General features: G+C 45.1%; 1 protein-coding gene across 1 annotated transcript; it reads left to right on the forward strand.

The window, feature by feature from the left end:
* Positions 4,100–5,110, forward strand: LOC110433679. Its single transcript, XM_021456190.1, has one exon. It carries the CDS (start codon positions 4,100–4,102, stop codon positions 5,108–5,110), a length of 1,011 nt encoding a protein of 336 aa, XP_021311865.1.

Here is a 12,502-nt window from a genome sequence, read left to right on the forward strand (position 1 = left end):
AAATGCAACTCTACGGGTTGAATTTAAAAAAAAATCAGAAGTAATCTTGAGGAGGACAACATCTATCAAGTGTCATATATTGATCGAAAATGTTTATGATCACGCGAAGTTAATGATGTTTGTACTCAACCAGCAACCAAAGAAGTTTAGCTTCACTGTACCTCTTCTGTCGCCGCCACGGTGTGAGGAGGATTCTGTGTGCTCCAAAACTGAAATCGTTTGGCCAGCTAGTCTCTATTGAATTAAGGAGAAACAAAAGGATGCTTCGGCGAGAGGAAGAAAAGGGTAAGAAGGACAAAAGGATGACAAACAAGTCGGGTGAAGAAATACATTACCACAATCTAGGAAAGCTTGATGGAGCAACCACCAGATGCAACAGGTTCTATCACGAGAACTTCTCTGTTTGGTGGATAAACATGGGCGAGCAACAAACTCCTAGTATTGTTCCATCGGTTGCTCCACTTCCCTATAAATTCGGGATGTGTGATTTAAAATATATAAATATTTTTTTTGTTTAAAAAAACGTTACATGGTGCTTATTAATTAATGTGTAGCATAATACAAAGAGGTGTTCAATATGCACAGGAAGTGTGATGGTTGATTTCATCACGTGCTACGGATATCTTTTACAAAATGGTTAAATAAAATAAAATTCCTCAAATTTCGAGCTCCGGATCTGTCAATACATATTTACAAATCCAGACCTCGAGGGGGCATCTGTTGACACGATTTTTGGCGCACTAATAATAAATACAATACGCATGGCCAAATTCCATATAAATACCCAATTCCATATAGACAGGGAACGAATAATATAAAAATGATATTGAATACAAGATACCATGTATTCGTTTGGAAACGTGGCCGTCCGGCAAGTTACACGAAGGCTCCATATGAAAATAAATAATTTGTCGATTAAATAAAATACCTAATTATTTTCCATGTCAAGAATGAAGTGACCGTGGTGATTAGTGGAAAAGAAAGGAGAACACGTACACGTATAAACATGTGTCTTAGCAAAGTTCATTATAAAATAACGGGAGCGTGGCCTATAGTTGCCCGTATATGCACATACACACATGGATTAATCAAGACAAAACACGTACATGCAAGTACGTGTGTGGTACAGCAAGTGTGTAAGTGCACTTATATATGCATGCACGCCAGCTAGCTACGACAACCAGACGTATACGTGCATAAGACTGCCTTGTCTACTCAGGGAACGAGTCATTTTCTATTTCTATATGTTAATAATCACTGAGATTAAACGACAGTCCACGTGTCATGTAAATAGAACTCCTATCTCTAGCGCGCATGAGTTTCAAACAAAGAGAAACTACCGTCGCTGCCGTGACCAAGTCTCTGTGCTTGACTGCACGTCGGCACGTCCATACTGCGCGCACTCTCAGATTCAAAAAATGGCGCCGGCGTATCAAATGACAGAGACAAAAATCAAATCAAAGAGCGCCAATATCCTCAAGCAACCGCTGTCCGCTTCGCTCTATAAATAGAGAGCTACTGCGAGCGCTCGTCGGAGGCAACCAAATACCAATCGCCGCCAGGCTGCTGCTCGATCGCTGATTCAAAGTGCCGTCGGGCTGCCGTAGTTGCTGCGCAAACCAGAGAAGCAGTGCCAGGCTGCTGGATCGCAATCACCATTCACCATCACCCAAAGCAAAGTGCCGTCAGGCTGCCAACCGGCCACCGCAAATACATCACCGTCCGGCTGCCTCCCGTATCGTCGACGCGTACGCCAGCTCCTCGCAGGATCGGCCGGCTGCCGGCAGAAGCACGGTGCCCTGAACAAGGTGGGAATCCCAGTTCTTTTGGAATCTTTGGTCTGAGCTTCCGAGAGAATCAAGGAGCCCCGCTCTTGCCTCTTTACCTCTCTTCTGGTTTTCTGCAACTTCATCGACCGTCTGGTAAACTGGGCCAGCGAGGTTGGTTCCTCCATGGATGATGCCATGTCCTTGTGAAAGGTAAAACAACCGGCGGTAGTTGTGCTGCGTGCATGAGCTATACGCCCCGGTTAAAGATAAATGAACTGTGCATATGGGTCTCGTACCCTGGAAAAGAGTTGGCTAGCGGTGCCATGGCCGCGTAACACGCATGGCCTTGTACCCCGATAAAGATGTGAAAGGGCATCAAATGTGCCCAGGTAAAATTCGGGTTTGGATGCGATTTGGCTCCATCCCGCGGTTGAAATTTGGGTCGGACGCACTTTGGCTCCACCCCGGTTATGCTCATTGTGAAAATTTGGTTGGACGCGATCTTGGCTCCAACCCGGTTAATGGTTCATGATACAAAATTGGTGGACGCACTTTGGCTCCAACGGTTTATGATGATAATTGATATGGACACGAACTGGCTCCATATTTAAACAAATCTATATGTGTTTTGGTCACGGCAATGCCGACCCTGTTCATATTATGCATTAAATAAAAATAAAGAACTTGCATGCATACCATTGCCATGTGCTGTGATCGTAAAGAATTTGCATGCCAAAAGCTAACAAAATAGCGGCGTTTGTTGAAAATCAAAGTCAAGAAACAGTATGTGTATATAGACTTTGAATGGTGGCCAAATTAATGAAGGAGGAGAGGATTTCAAGAGTTCAAACACTTTAAAAGTTTTGTATCCTTTCACCATGAACCTCTATAAAATGAGGGGTCACTCTCACTTGTACGAACCACCAGAAAGTGAAAGCAAAAGTGAAATACAAAGGCCTCTCATTCTCCTCATCTCTCTGTGTCCACGAGTGATATTTGTGAACATCTAGTGAACGATTTCTAACACGTTATCAGCACGAGTTCTACCGAGCTAAAAGGTAAATAGGTGAGAAATCGTTTCATTTGATGCTCCTCACTTTTGTTCATGAACAAGCAAACGCAAAACCTCACCGCCATCCTGAAGATGCGAGTGAGGCACTGCTGCCCCGAAGGCTAGCAGATCGGGCCTACTGCCGTCCTGAAGACGGACGAAACAGCCCCAGGTGCGGCCCCCCCGGCCTCGGCACGGCGCGGCCCCGGCGCGGGCTCGGCGCGGCCAGGCGCGGGCGCGGCCCCGGCCTCGGCGCGGGCTCGGCGCGGCCAGGCGCGGGCGCGGCCCCGGCCTCGGCACGGGCTCGGCGCGGCCAGGCGCGGGCGCGGCGGGCGCGACCCGGCGCGGGCGCGGGGCGGCTCGGCGTGGGCGCGACCTCCGGCCATGCGCGGGCGCAGCTCCCCGGCCAGCGCGGGCGCAGCCTCCGGCCACGCGCGGGCGTGGCCCCGACGCGGCGCGGCCCCCGGCCAGCGCGGGCGCGGCTACCAGTCGGCGCAGGCGCGACCTCCGGCCATGCGCGGGCGCAGCTCCCCGGCCAGCGCGGTCGCAGCTCCGACCACGCGCGGGCGTGGCCCCGACGCGGCGCGGCCCCCGACCAGCGCGGGCGCGGCCACCAGCCAGCGTGGGCGCGGCCCCGGCCAAGCGCGGGCGCAGCGCCACCTCCTCCATGGCCATCTCCTCTGTGTCTTCCTGAAGAAGAGATAAAGATGAGAGAGGTGAAAGGATAGAAACGAGTTGGTCAAGTAGCAGGTGCATGCAGCTCATTTAGAGCTAGCCAAAGGCCTCAGAAGCCACGTGAATGGGGCAGCAGCCACTGCCATGCATGCACTAATAAGATGACATTTTCTTTTTCTTTTTCTTTCACCAAGAGACAAGGACGGTTGAGCCATTATGGCATGCAGATGTCCAGCAGACCTGCTGCCTAGATACCAGCGCCTGAAGCCGCTGCACAAATAATCAATGGCCAGTCCAGTAATTTATAACGTCGACCAAAAGTCATATGCATAAATACACGGTCCGAAGTCCGTAAATTATGTGCGGCCCGAAGTCCGCCATATTTATTTTTTTTCTATTATTATTATTACCATTATTTATTTTCTGCAATTATTTATTGCATTTAATTCCGTATATTTACTCTATTGCGATACTTTATAATTAATTGCAAAGTAATCCTGAAGATTACACCTGGGAAATTATATAGTCCTGAAGACTATATTAAGTCGTAATCCTGAAGATTACGCACCGACATCTACTAATCCTGCGCATTAATTGTGCAGGCATGTCGGACATCGCAAAGAGGGATTTCGAGATGCTCGCCGTGGATGGCAGCAACTACCTCACTTGGGCGACCGACATCGAGATCAGAATCGATGGCATGGGCCTCGATCATACCATTGTCCAGCCTGAAGCTGGCAAGGATGAGCACAAGGCAAAAGCGTTGCATTACCTGCGAAACCACCTTCATCCTGACTTGAAGTGCGAGTACATGACGGAGAAGGACCCGCTAGTCTTGTGGCAGTCCCTGAAGGACCGCTTCCGCCAGCAGCTGACCATTGTGCTCCCCAGAGCACAACAAGACTGGATCAACCTACGCTTCCAAGACTTCAAGACTGTGGCAGCGTACAACTCCGCATTGCACAGGATTGTGACCAAACTGCGTCTATGTGGCCAGAAGATCACTGACGCTGATATGATCGAGAAGACCTTGTCCACCTTCCACCACGGCAACATTGTACTTCAACAACAGTATAGAAACTCAAGGTACACCAAGTACTCTGAGTTGAGTGAAGTACTATCCGTTGCCGAGCAACAGAATGAAGTTCTCATGAACAATCATTCTGCCCGGCCTACTGGTTTCATAGCTGTGCCTGAAGCACATGCCAATGTTGCTGAGAGTTCTCGCAACCGCAAGAGAGGCCGTGGAAAGGGAAGGTGGAAGGGGAAGAAGGGTGCCATGTTCAAGGTCAAAGGAAAGGGAAAGCCCAAAGGTAGGTTCGACCCCAAGAAGGAGAGAGGTGACCACAGTGGGGAAGAGCAAGGAGATTGCTATAGATGCGGAGCAAAGGGGCATTGGTCCCGTAATTGCTGCACCCCCAAACACCTCGTTGACCTTTACCAGCAGAGCATAAACAAGAGTAAAGGTCAACATGAGTCCCACTTCCTCACCGAGCCTGAAGCTCGGCCTGAGAAGCGCGACGACGGGGTCGTCGATGCAAGTGGAGGCGTCCGAATGGACGAGAGTGAGGACAACCTTCTTGATGACTTTGATATATTTGGAGACCTGCAGTAATCTCCAAAGAGTCATGTTAGCGATGCCCACATGTACTAGTTTGGTAATGTATGCTCCTGAAGAGCATTTGTAATGTAGTAGATGGTCCAAACTGTTGTAATGTTTTCCCAGGAATCATGTAATGTTGTTTTTATGATAATATATGTTTATGTGAAATTCCTGTTTTTACTTTATGGTATTTGACAGAATCTGTGGGGACCCGATGGCGGCAGCGGAACTCTGTCTTGTAGACAGTGGTACCACCAATACGATACTGAGGGATACTAGATATTTCCAAACATTAACAAAGAAAAGTGGAAATATTATGACCATTGCCGGAAGCAATGCTCATATTGTGGGCACCGGAAGTGCCACACTAGTTCTCCCTATGGGTACTCAAATCTTTGTAAAGGATGCACTGTTGTATCCCGACTCAAAGCGCACGCTTTTGAGCTTCAAAGATGTCCGTGCGAATGGTTTCCATGTAGAAACCGAGATCGAGCAAGGTGCTGAATACCTGCTGATCACTAAATTCGACGGGTACCAAAAGCGAGTGGTGGAAAGGTTCCCTTCATCGCCAACGGGTTTGTACTACACGTACATAAAGCCCACAGATGAGTATGTTGCGATGAAGACCATATTCAGAAACACGGAATCGTTTGGAATATGGCATGACCGCTTAGGTCATCCTAGGTTGGGAATGATGAGAAGAATCATCAACAATTCTGCTGGCCATGATGTCAGAGGCTTCCCAAATCCTGAAGATTTTATTTGCACCGCATGTGCAAAAGGGAAGCTAATCACTAGACCATCCCTCCTGAAGATTAGGGATGAGTCACCTGTGTTCCTACAAAGGATACAAGGTGACATATGTGGACCTATCGAGCCCCTGTCGGGCCCATTCAGGTATTTTATGGTACTGATTGATGCATCTACCAGATGGAGCCATGTGGACCTGTTATCCACTAGAAACCATGCTTTCTCCAAGCTCATTGCCCAGATAATCAGGCTAAAAGCAAGTTTCCCTGATAACCGCATCCAGTCCATTCGGATGGATAATGCTGGTGAGTTCAGGTCGAAAGCTTTTGATGATTATTGCTTAGCCCTGGGCATTAAGGTAGAGCATTCAGTACCACATGTCCACACACAAAATGGTCTAGCTGAGTCCTTGATCAAGAGGATCAAGTGGATTGCCAGGCCGTTGCTACAGAATTGTAAGCTGCCAACCAGTTGTTGGGGCCATGCGGTGTTGCATGCTGCATCACTGATCCAACTCAGGCCAACTGCATACCATGATACATCCCCCTTACAGTTAGTGCATGGGAAAGAACCAAGTATTTCCATCTGCGAATATTTGGCTGCGCAGTGTACGTGCCAATACCACCACCCCAGCATACCGCAATGGGACCCCACCGGAAGTTGGGGATATATGTTGGTTATGTGACTCCGTCCATAATCAAATATTTAGAGCCTATGACTGGGGATCTTCACAGGGCTCGGTACGCTGATTGTGTCTTCGATGAAGACCATTTCCCAGCATTAGGGGGAGATAGGCATCTAGAAGAATGCCGGGAAATTGAATGGAATGCATCGGGAATGCAATCCTTAGACCCACGCACTAGCGAATCTGAACTGGAAGTTCAGAGAATTATTCATTTGCAAGGTCTTGCAAATGAGCTGCCAGATGCCTTCACTGATCACAAAGGGTGACAAGGTCGCATATACCTGCAGTAAATGCGCCGGAGAGAGTCCAGGTACCCCTGAAGGCTACCAACTCTATAGTCTCACCTAATCCTAGGAAGAGGGGGAGACCTCCGGGTGCTCAGGACAAGGTCCCGCGGAGACGTCCGCAGAGGCGACGGTCTGAGACACTTGCACCACTCGAAGAATCAGTTGAAGAGGCTCGACCCGAAGTCGAGAATGCCCCAGAAGTGGCAACTCAACCTGAAGTTGAGGAAGTCCCCGAAGGACACCATCCTGAAGATGGAAATCCCAATGCGTCGCGCGCGCATCATCGCATTGGAAGATCGGAACGCCCCAACTCAATCGTTACGGGAAATCACGATGAGTGGGAGGACGATCATGAAGAGATCGCCACTAACTATGTAGAATCAGGAGAGTCATATCATAGAAAGACCACTATTGTCGACATATATTTTGCCTCAAAAATTGCTGACTTAATGGATCCGGATCCAGAACCAAAGTCCATGATAGAGTGTCGGAAGCGCTCGGACTGGGATAAATGGAAAGCAGCAATTGAGGCTGAGTTACGCTCGCTTTGCCAAAGAGAGGTTTTTAGGCCTGCAGTCCCAACACCTCCAAAGGTCATCCCTGTAGGATGCAAATGGGTCTTCCTCCGGAAGAGGAATGAACATGGCGAGGTGGTAAGATACAAAGCGAGGCTAGTGGCACAAGGGTTCACGCAGAGACCCGGCATCGATTATGATGAGACTTACTCTCCTGTTATGAGTGGCATAACATTCCGATACCTTATATCTATGGCAGCTAACTTAAATTTGAAAATGCAGTTGATGGATGTTGTGACTGCATACTTGTACGGGTCACTTGATTCGGAAATATACATGAGAGTCCCTGAAGGAATCAAGATCCCTGGACCGAATCAAAACCGCAACATGTTCAGCGTCCGCCGGCAGCGGTCGTTGTATGGGTTGAAACAATCTGGAAGGATGTGGTTCAACCGATTGAGTAACTTTCTCCTGCAGAGAGGTTACATCAATAATGATGATTATCCATGTGTTTTCATAAAGAAATCCAATGATGGATTTTGTATCATCTCTGTTTATGTCGATGATTTGAACATCATCGGGACTACAAGGGACATTGAGGAAGCAATGACTTACCTCAAGGCGGAGTTTGAGATGAAAGACTTGGGCAAGACCAAGTTTTGTTTGGGCCTGCAGCTCGAACACCTCCCTGAAGGAGTGTTTGTACACCAGTCCACTTATACTAAGAGGGTACTTGAAAAATTCAATATGAGCAAGTGCCACCCTCTTAAGACCCCCATGGTAGTTGTTGACACTAGCTAACACCACTTAGATACTAGGTTGTCATCCCTAGCATGGCGCCAGAGTGTACAAAGGTATTTGTAAATGTAAAGGCTCTCTAGAAAATAATCTATTCTATCCGCAAGCGCACAGATAAAACACCTCATTGTAGCATTTCACCAGGATAAGTATTCCAGGTATCGTTATTTATAATTTTGCTTAGGGGATCTTAAGAAGATGGAATTAAATCAAAGGGGCAAAATCTATCAAGGCATAGACTAGAGATAAACTTGCAAGAACATGATTACTAATGAGAAACTCGTCACACAGTCACTTACTTTAGCAGGGGGTAAACCATAAAGATAATGATAATAAAGTACAAGTTCATGGGATAAAGAGCACAACGATTAGAAAATAGACTACTCCTCATATATGTAGGTGATGTCGGATTAGCTAGAGAATTGATTCTAAGTTATCTACTAATTACTAAGTCATAATCTACTCTAGTTATCTACAAGATCATATATAGCATAAAAGACTCTTCATTCATGTATAAGGAACATTGATAAAGTAAATCAGAACATCGCATGACTTACTCCAATACTGGTTCTGCCTGTCCTATCAACGGAGGGTGGACTATATAAGAATCAACGAAGCTGTCACTATCGCGAACTACCACACGACTCGGCCAATAGGATACATTTGCAGATAAATAACATCTAAGCACCACGCTCACATGTGATCTATCACCTAACTCCCTCGCGACAAGAGCTAAGCGCTTTGCAAACTTATACATAAACTCATTTTCAATTAGAACTATATCAAATATAGAACTAGAGCAAACTAAGAACATAATAATTAGAGACATAATGCAATTAGAACAATAGAATTAGAGAAAGATATGAATAATACCAATCTTTATTACCGAAGATCCGAATCCAGAGCGTAGTGCTCTACTTCTCTAATTGCTATCTAATCAACCTCTAAACTTGAAGGATTAGGGAGTAGCTAATTCTAATTCTCTGTGGGAGAGAAGCTCTAAACCCTAACTTTGATGGCTACCTCTGAATAATGATTTCTCCTCTCCTCCTCCAGGGGCCAGGGGGTCTGGTTTTATAGTCCCCTCAAGTGAACGTGAGCCATTGGATCAAACCGACATAGATTGTATGGTTTAGATTGATCCTTTAGGTCGGTGGAGGATTGTCCCGAAGCAGAGTCCTGATTGGACTCTCCACCTGGGCGGGCGCCCAAGGGGGGTGGGCGGCCGCCCAGCCCCCGAGCCCGAATCGTGTCCCGTTCGTTCCCGTGGCTTCTGGATCCTTCTAGATGGAGTAAAATTGCGCGGTACGTAATTATCTCGTTGTAAACATGACATGTGGGCCTTCTCTCCCTATTTTCTAATAAACCCCTGCAGAAATAGATAAACACCAAAACTCGTGGAATTCTGTCAGATAAAACCCTAATTCTAGATGTTTGTTTCATATTGATCATTTTTCATGTTTATTTGATTATTAATTTTAGTACTTAAGGACCGTCAACAAACTCCCCCAAGCTTACCCTTTGCTCGTCCCTGAGCAAACAGCTAAACCACACATGCTTTTATAAAAATTCTTCCAGATTAGAGTGAAGTGTTATGAAGTTTAGTACCTTCACTTAAATCTTAAGTAATCGAAAGACAAAATAGTTAAGTCAAGCACTATTCCTCCTGTCTATACTTCACCTTTGTTCTAGAGTTTTTCATAAGTTTTCAAAATAAAACTCAGAGTTCCTAGCAATGATTCTCTCAAGTCTCTCTATATGTGGTATTTGTGGATCCTTACCATGATATCACTTACCTATAGCTAATGGAATATTTAAGTGGAGCTCATAGGAGTGAAAAACAGCTCATACATATGTTGTCTAATCGAGCCATGGATCCAAAGGAACTCAGCATATAATTAAATCAAGATGTGCATGTGTGGTGGAGTAAATGATAGTGATGGTGATAGTGTTAATAAATCTTAGTTCTCATTGCTCCTCATATTGCTATCTCTCCTCCTCTTTGATCTTTGCTTTGGGAGAACATGGGCTATCTCTTTTTTTTAGGTGGGTAATAGATACCCCTAATTCTACTGTCGGACACTTGTCCATTTTTTCCGCTCAAGTGGGCATCTTTGTACCCCTAATTCTACTTCGGACACTTGTCCATTTTTACCTCTCGTCTCACTCTTTTTCTTTCTTTTCTGAGGTTCCGGGCACTTGCCCCTTTTTATTTCCTCGTATATTTTTGCATAACCCATGCCTCTTCTGCATTGAATCTTTTTAGAGAGAGAGTATAACAATATTCGGGACAGTGAGTGATAATATTTTTAGCAATTTTAATGATTGATGATGAATGCTGTGGTAGATGTGTGCAAGTGAATATCTTAATTTAACCACATGAAAAGCTCCTAAGGGTCTACACAGCTCGATCAAACTCAATGTAAATATAGTAAAAGATGTTATAGCAAGTATGGCTGTGGTAGGTAGTTTGTTATGCTAGGAACTCATCATGTGACTTGTAAGTTTTCAAAATAAATCTCTAGAACTTGGTGTAGTAGGAACAAGATAAACAGTAGCTCAACTTTATATCATGCCTTTCTCTTACCTAGACTTTAGTTTTATGCTTCCCAAAGATAGTAATTTTAGTTTTAGTAATTCCTGGAAGAATTCTAATATAAAAGCTAGGTACTTATAAGTAAGCAAACAGAGCAACTGTTCATCATTTCCATCATGCATCTTTTTAGTCTTTTTGTTTTTTGTTTTTTTTCTAGAGATTAAACTTAGCAAGAAAATAAAGCACACTTATCTACACACTCTTTTTATTTTATTTTTATGTTTATAAAGTGCAGTAAATTAAAGCAACAAAATATTTATTTGGTTTTCTAAGTTTTTCCGTTTAAGATAAAATACTAAAATAGAATAGAATAAATAAGAAGAGCAAATAAAAACTTACTTGATAAATTAGGGAGGAACTCCGCCAAGCTGGATGTTGACGTGGGTCTTACCCGATGTTCCAGAACCGCATCATGGTTGTGATGTTATCGTTCATTGTTGTTGTATCTTGTCTCAGCTCTTGTACCGCAGCGGCATGGTCCTGGTTCCATTTTTGTTGCTCTTCCAGGAGTCTTCCATGTTCTGCTTGCGTGTTCTAGATGTCGAGGAGGGTGTTGTCGGTACGAGTGAAGAAAGCACCGGCCTCTTGATAGTAGTCATTCGTGAAGGCGTAGGAGGCGTCGGAGTATCGTCCTGCATCAAATTGGGGTGGAGGTCTGGATCCTGAAGCTCCATATGGATCAGTGGAGTACCTGCCCGTATGAAAAGGCGGGTTTGTCCACTGGTGATCTTGGTTTTCCGGCCATGTCTCCTCTGTTGGCTCTTGTGGTTGCGCATGACGAACCCATGGGTCTCGAAGGACTCGAGGGTTGTAATCGCAATAATGCAGGTGCGCTGCTTCTTCTGGTCCAGGGTCAGCTCCATACCAAGTGCGTTCTCGGTGGGTGGTTATCCTTTCAGATGCCACTCGCTGTGGAGTTCTCTGGTTCACTGGTGTTGCTGCAATCTCAATCAAAAAGTTTTGCACAGAGTAGAGGCCAAGGTTCGGGTTAGGTAACCGAATCTTGCCTTTATCATACAGCATATACATTATATTCCCCTCTTTCTTTAACATCCGAGCTTGTCTAAATGTGTCATAGCCATGATAAATTCTTAATTCTTCTATGAAGTCCAACGATGAGTTTTCTAGTAAGTGAAGATTAGTGGCTAGACGAGTGATAAGTGAAGTACATCCTACTGGTCCCTGCAGACTAGGTATACTAAGCCAATGTGAAACTAATAATGTAACAGGTGAAGTAGGTACTTTACTAATAGCAGCATATAAAAGTTGTAAATCTCCTACTCTTACTTTCCTAATATCGTCACGATAGAAAAGATTGTACCCAAGCCATTTGTGGAACATCGTAAGAGTGGGGTGTTCCATGTCACTGGTTCGGGCTTGACTGTAAAAATTATCTCTAGATATTTCTCTCCAAAACTGGTGTCTCTCAAAATTGGGTAAATCGGAGTCAATGTTTAGGATGCATCTTGAAGAGAAACCAAGATGGTCGCTTAGCTCTCTCCAGGATAACATAATTTCCTGTTTAAACATCCGAAAAACAATTCCCCCCTCATAGTATTGTAAGGTGCAAAGAAATTCGAGGGTGAGAAGACGAGAACCCAACTCAGTTATATTCCAAAAATTTGTCCAACCCATCATTTGAAAAATTAAGTCAAATTCAGTGTCCATACCTGTTTCTCATAGTAGGATTGGATCGATAGTAGGGGTGTGAATGAAATCTTTATTCTTCAATTGCTGATATACTTCCTTTTCTCTTCGGGTCTTCAGTCCTAG

This window comes from Sorghum bicolor, chromosome 3, assembly GCF_000003195.3.
Source record: "Sorghum bicolor cultivar BTx623 chromosome 3, Sorghum_bicolor_NCBIv3, whole genome shotgun sequence".
NCBI lineage: Eukaryota > Viridiplantae > Streptophyta > Magnoliopsida > Poales > Poaceae > Sorghum > Sorghum bicolor.

What these genes read in the sequence shown, in the direction of transcription:
- LOC110433679 (XM_021456190.1), top strand. Translation starts at nt 4,100, where the DNA reads ATGTCGGACATCGCAAAGAGGGATTTCGAGATGCTCGCCGTGGATGGC.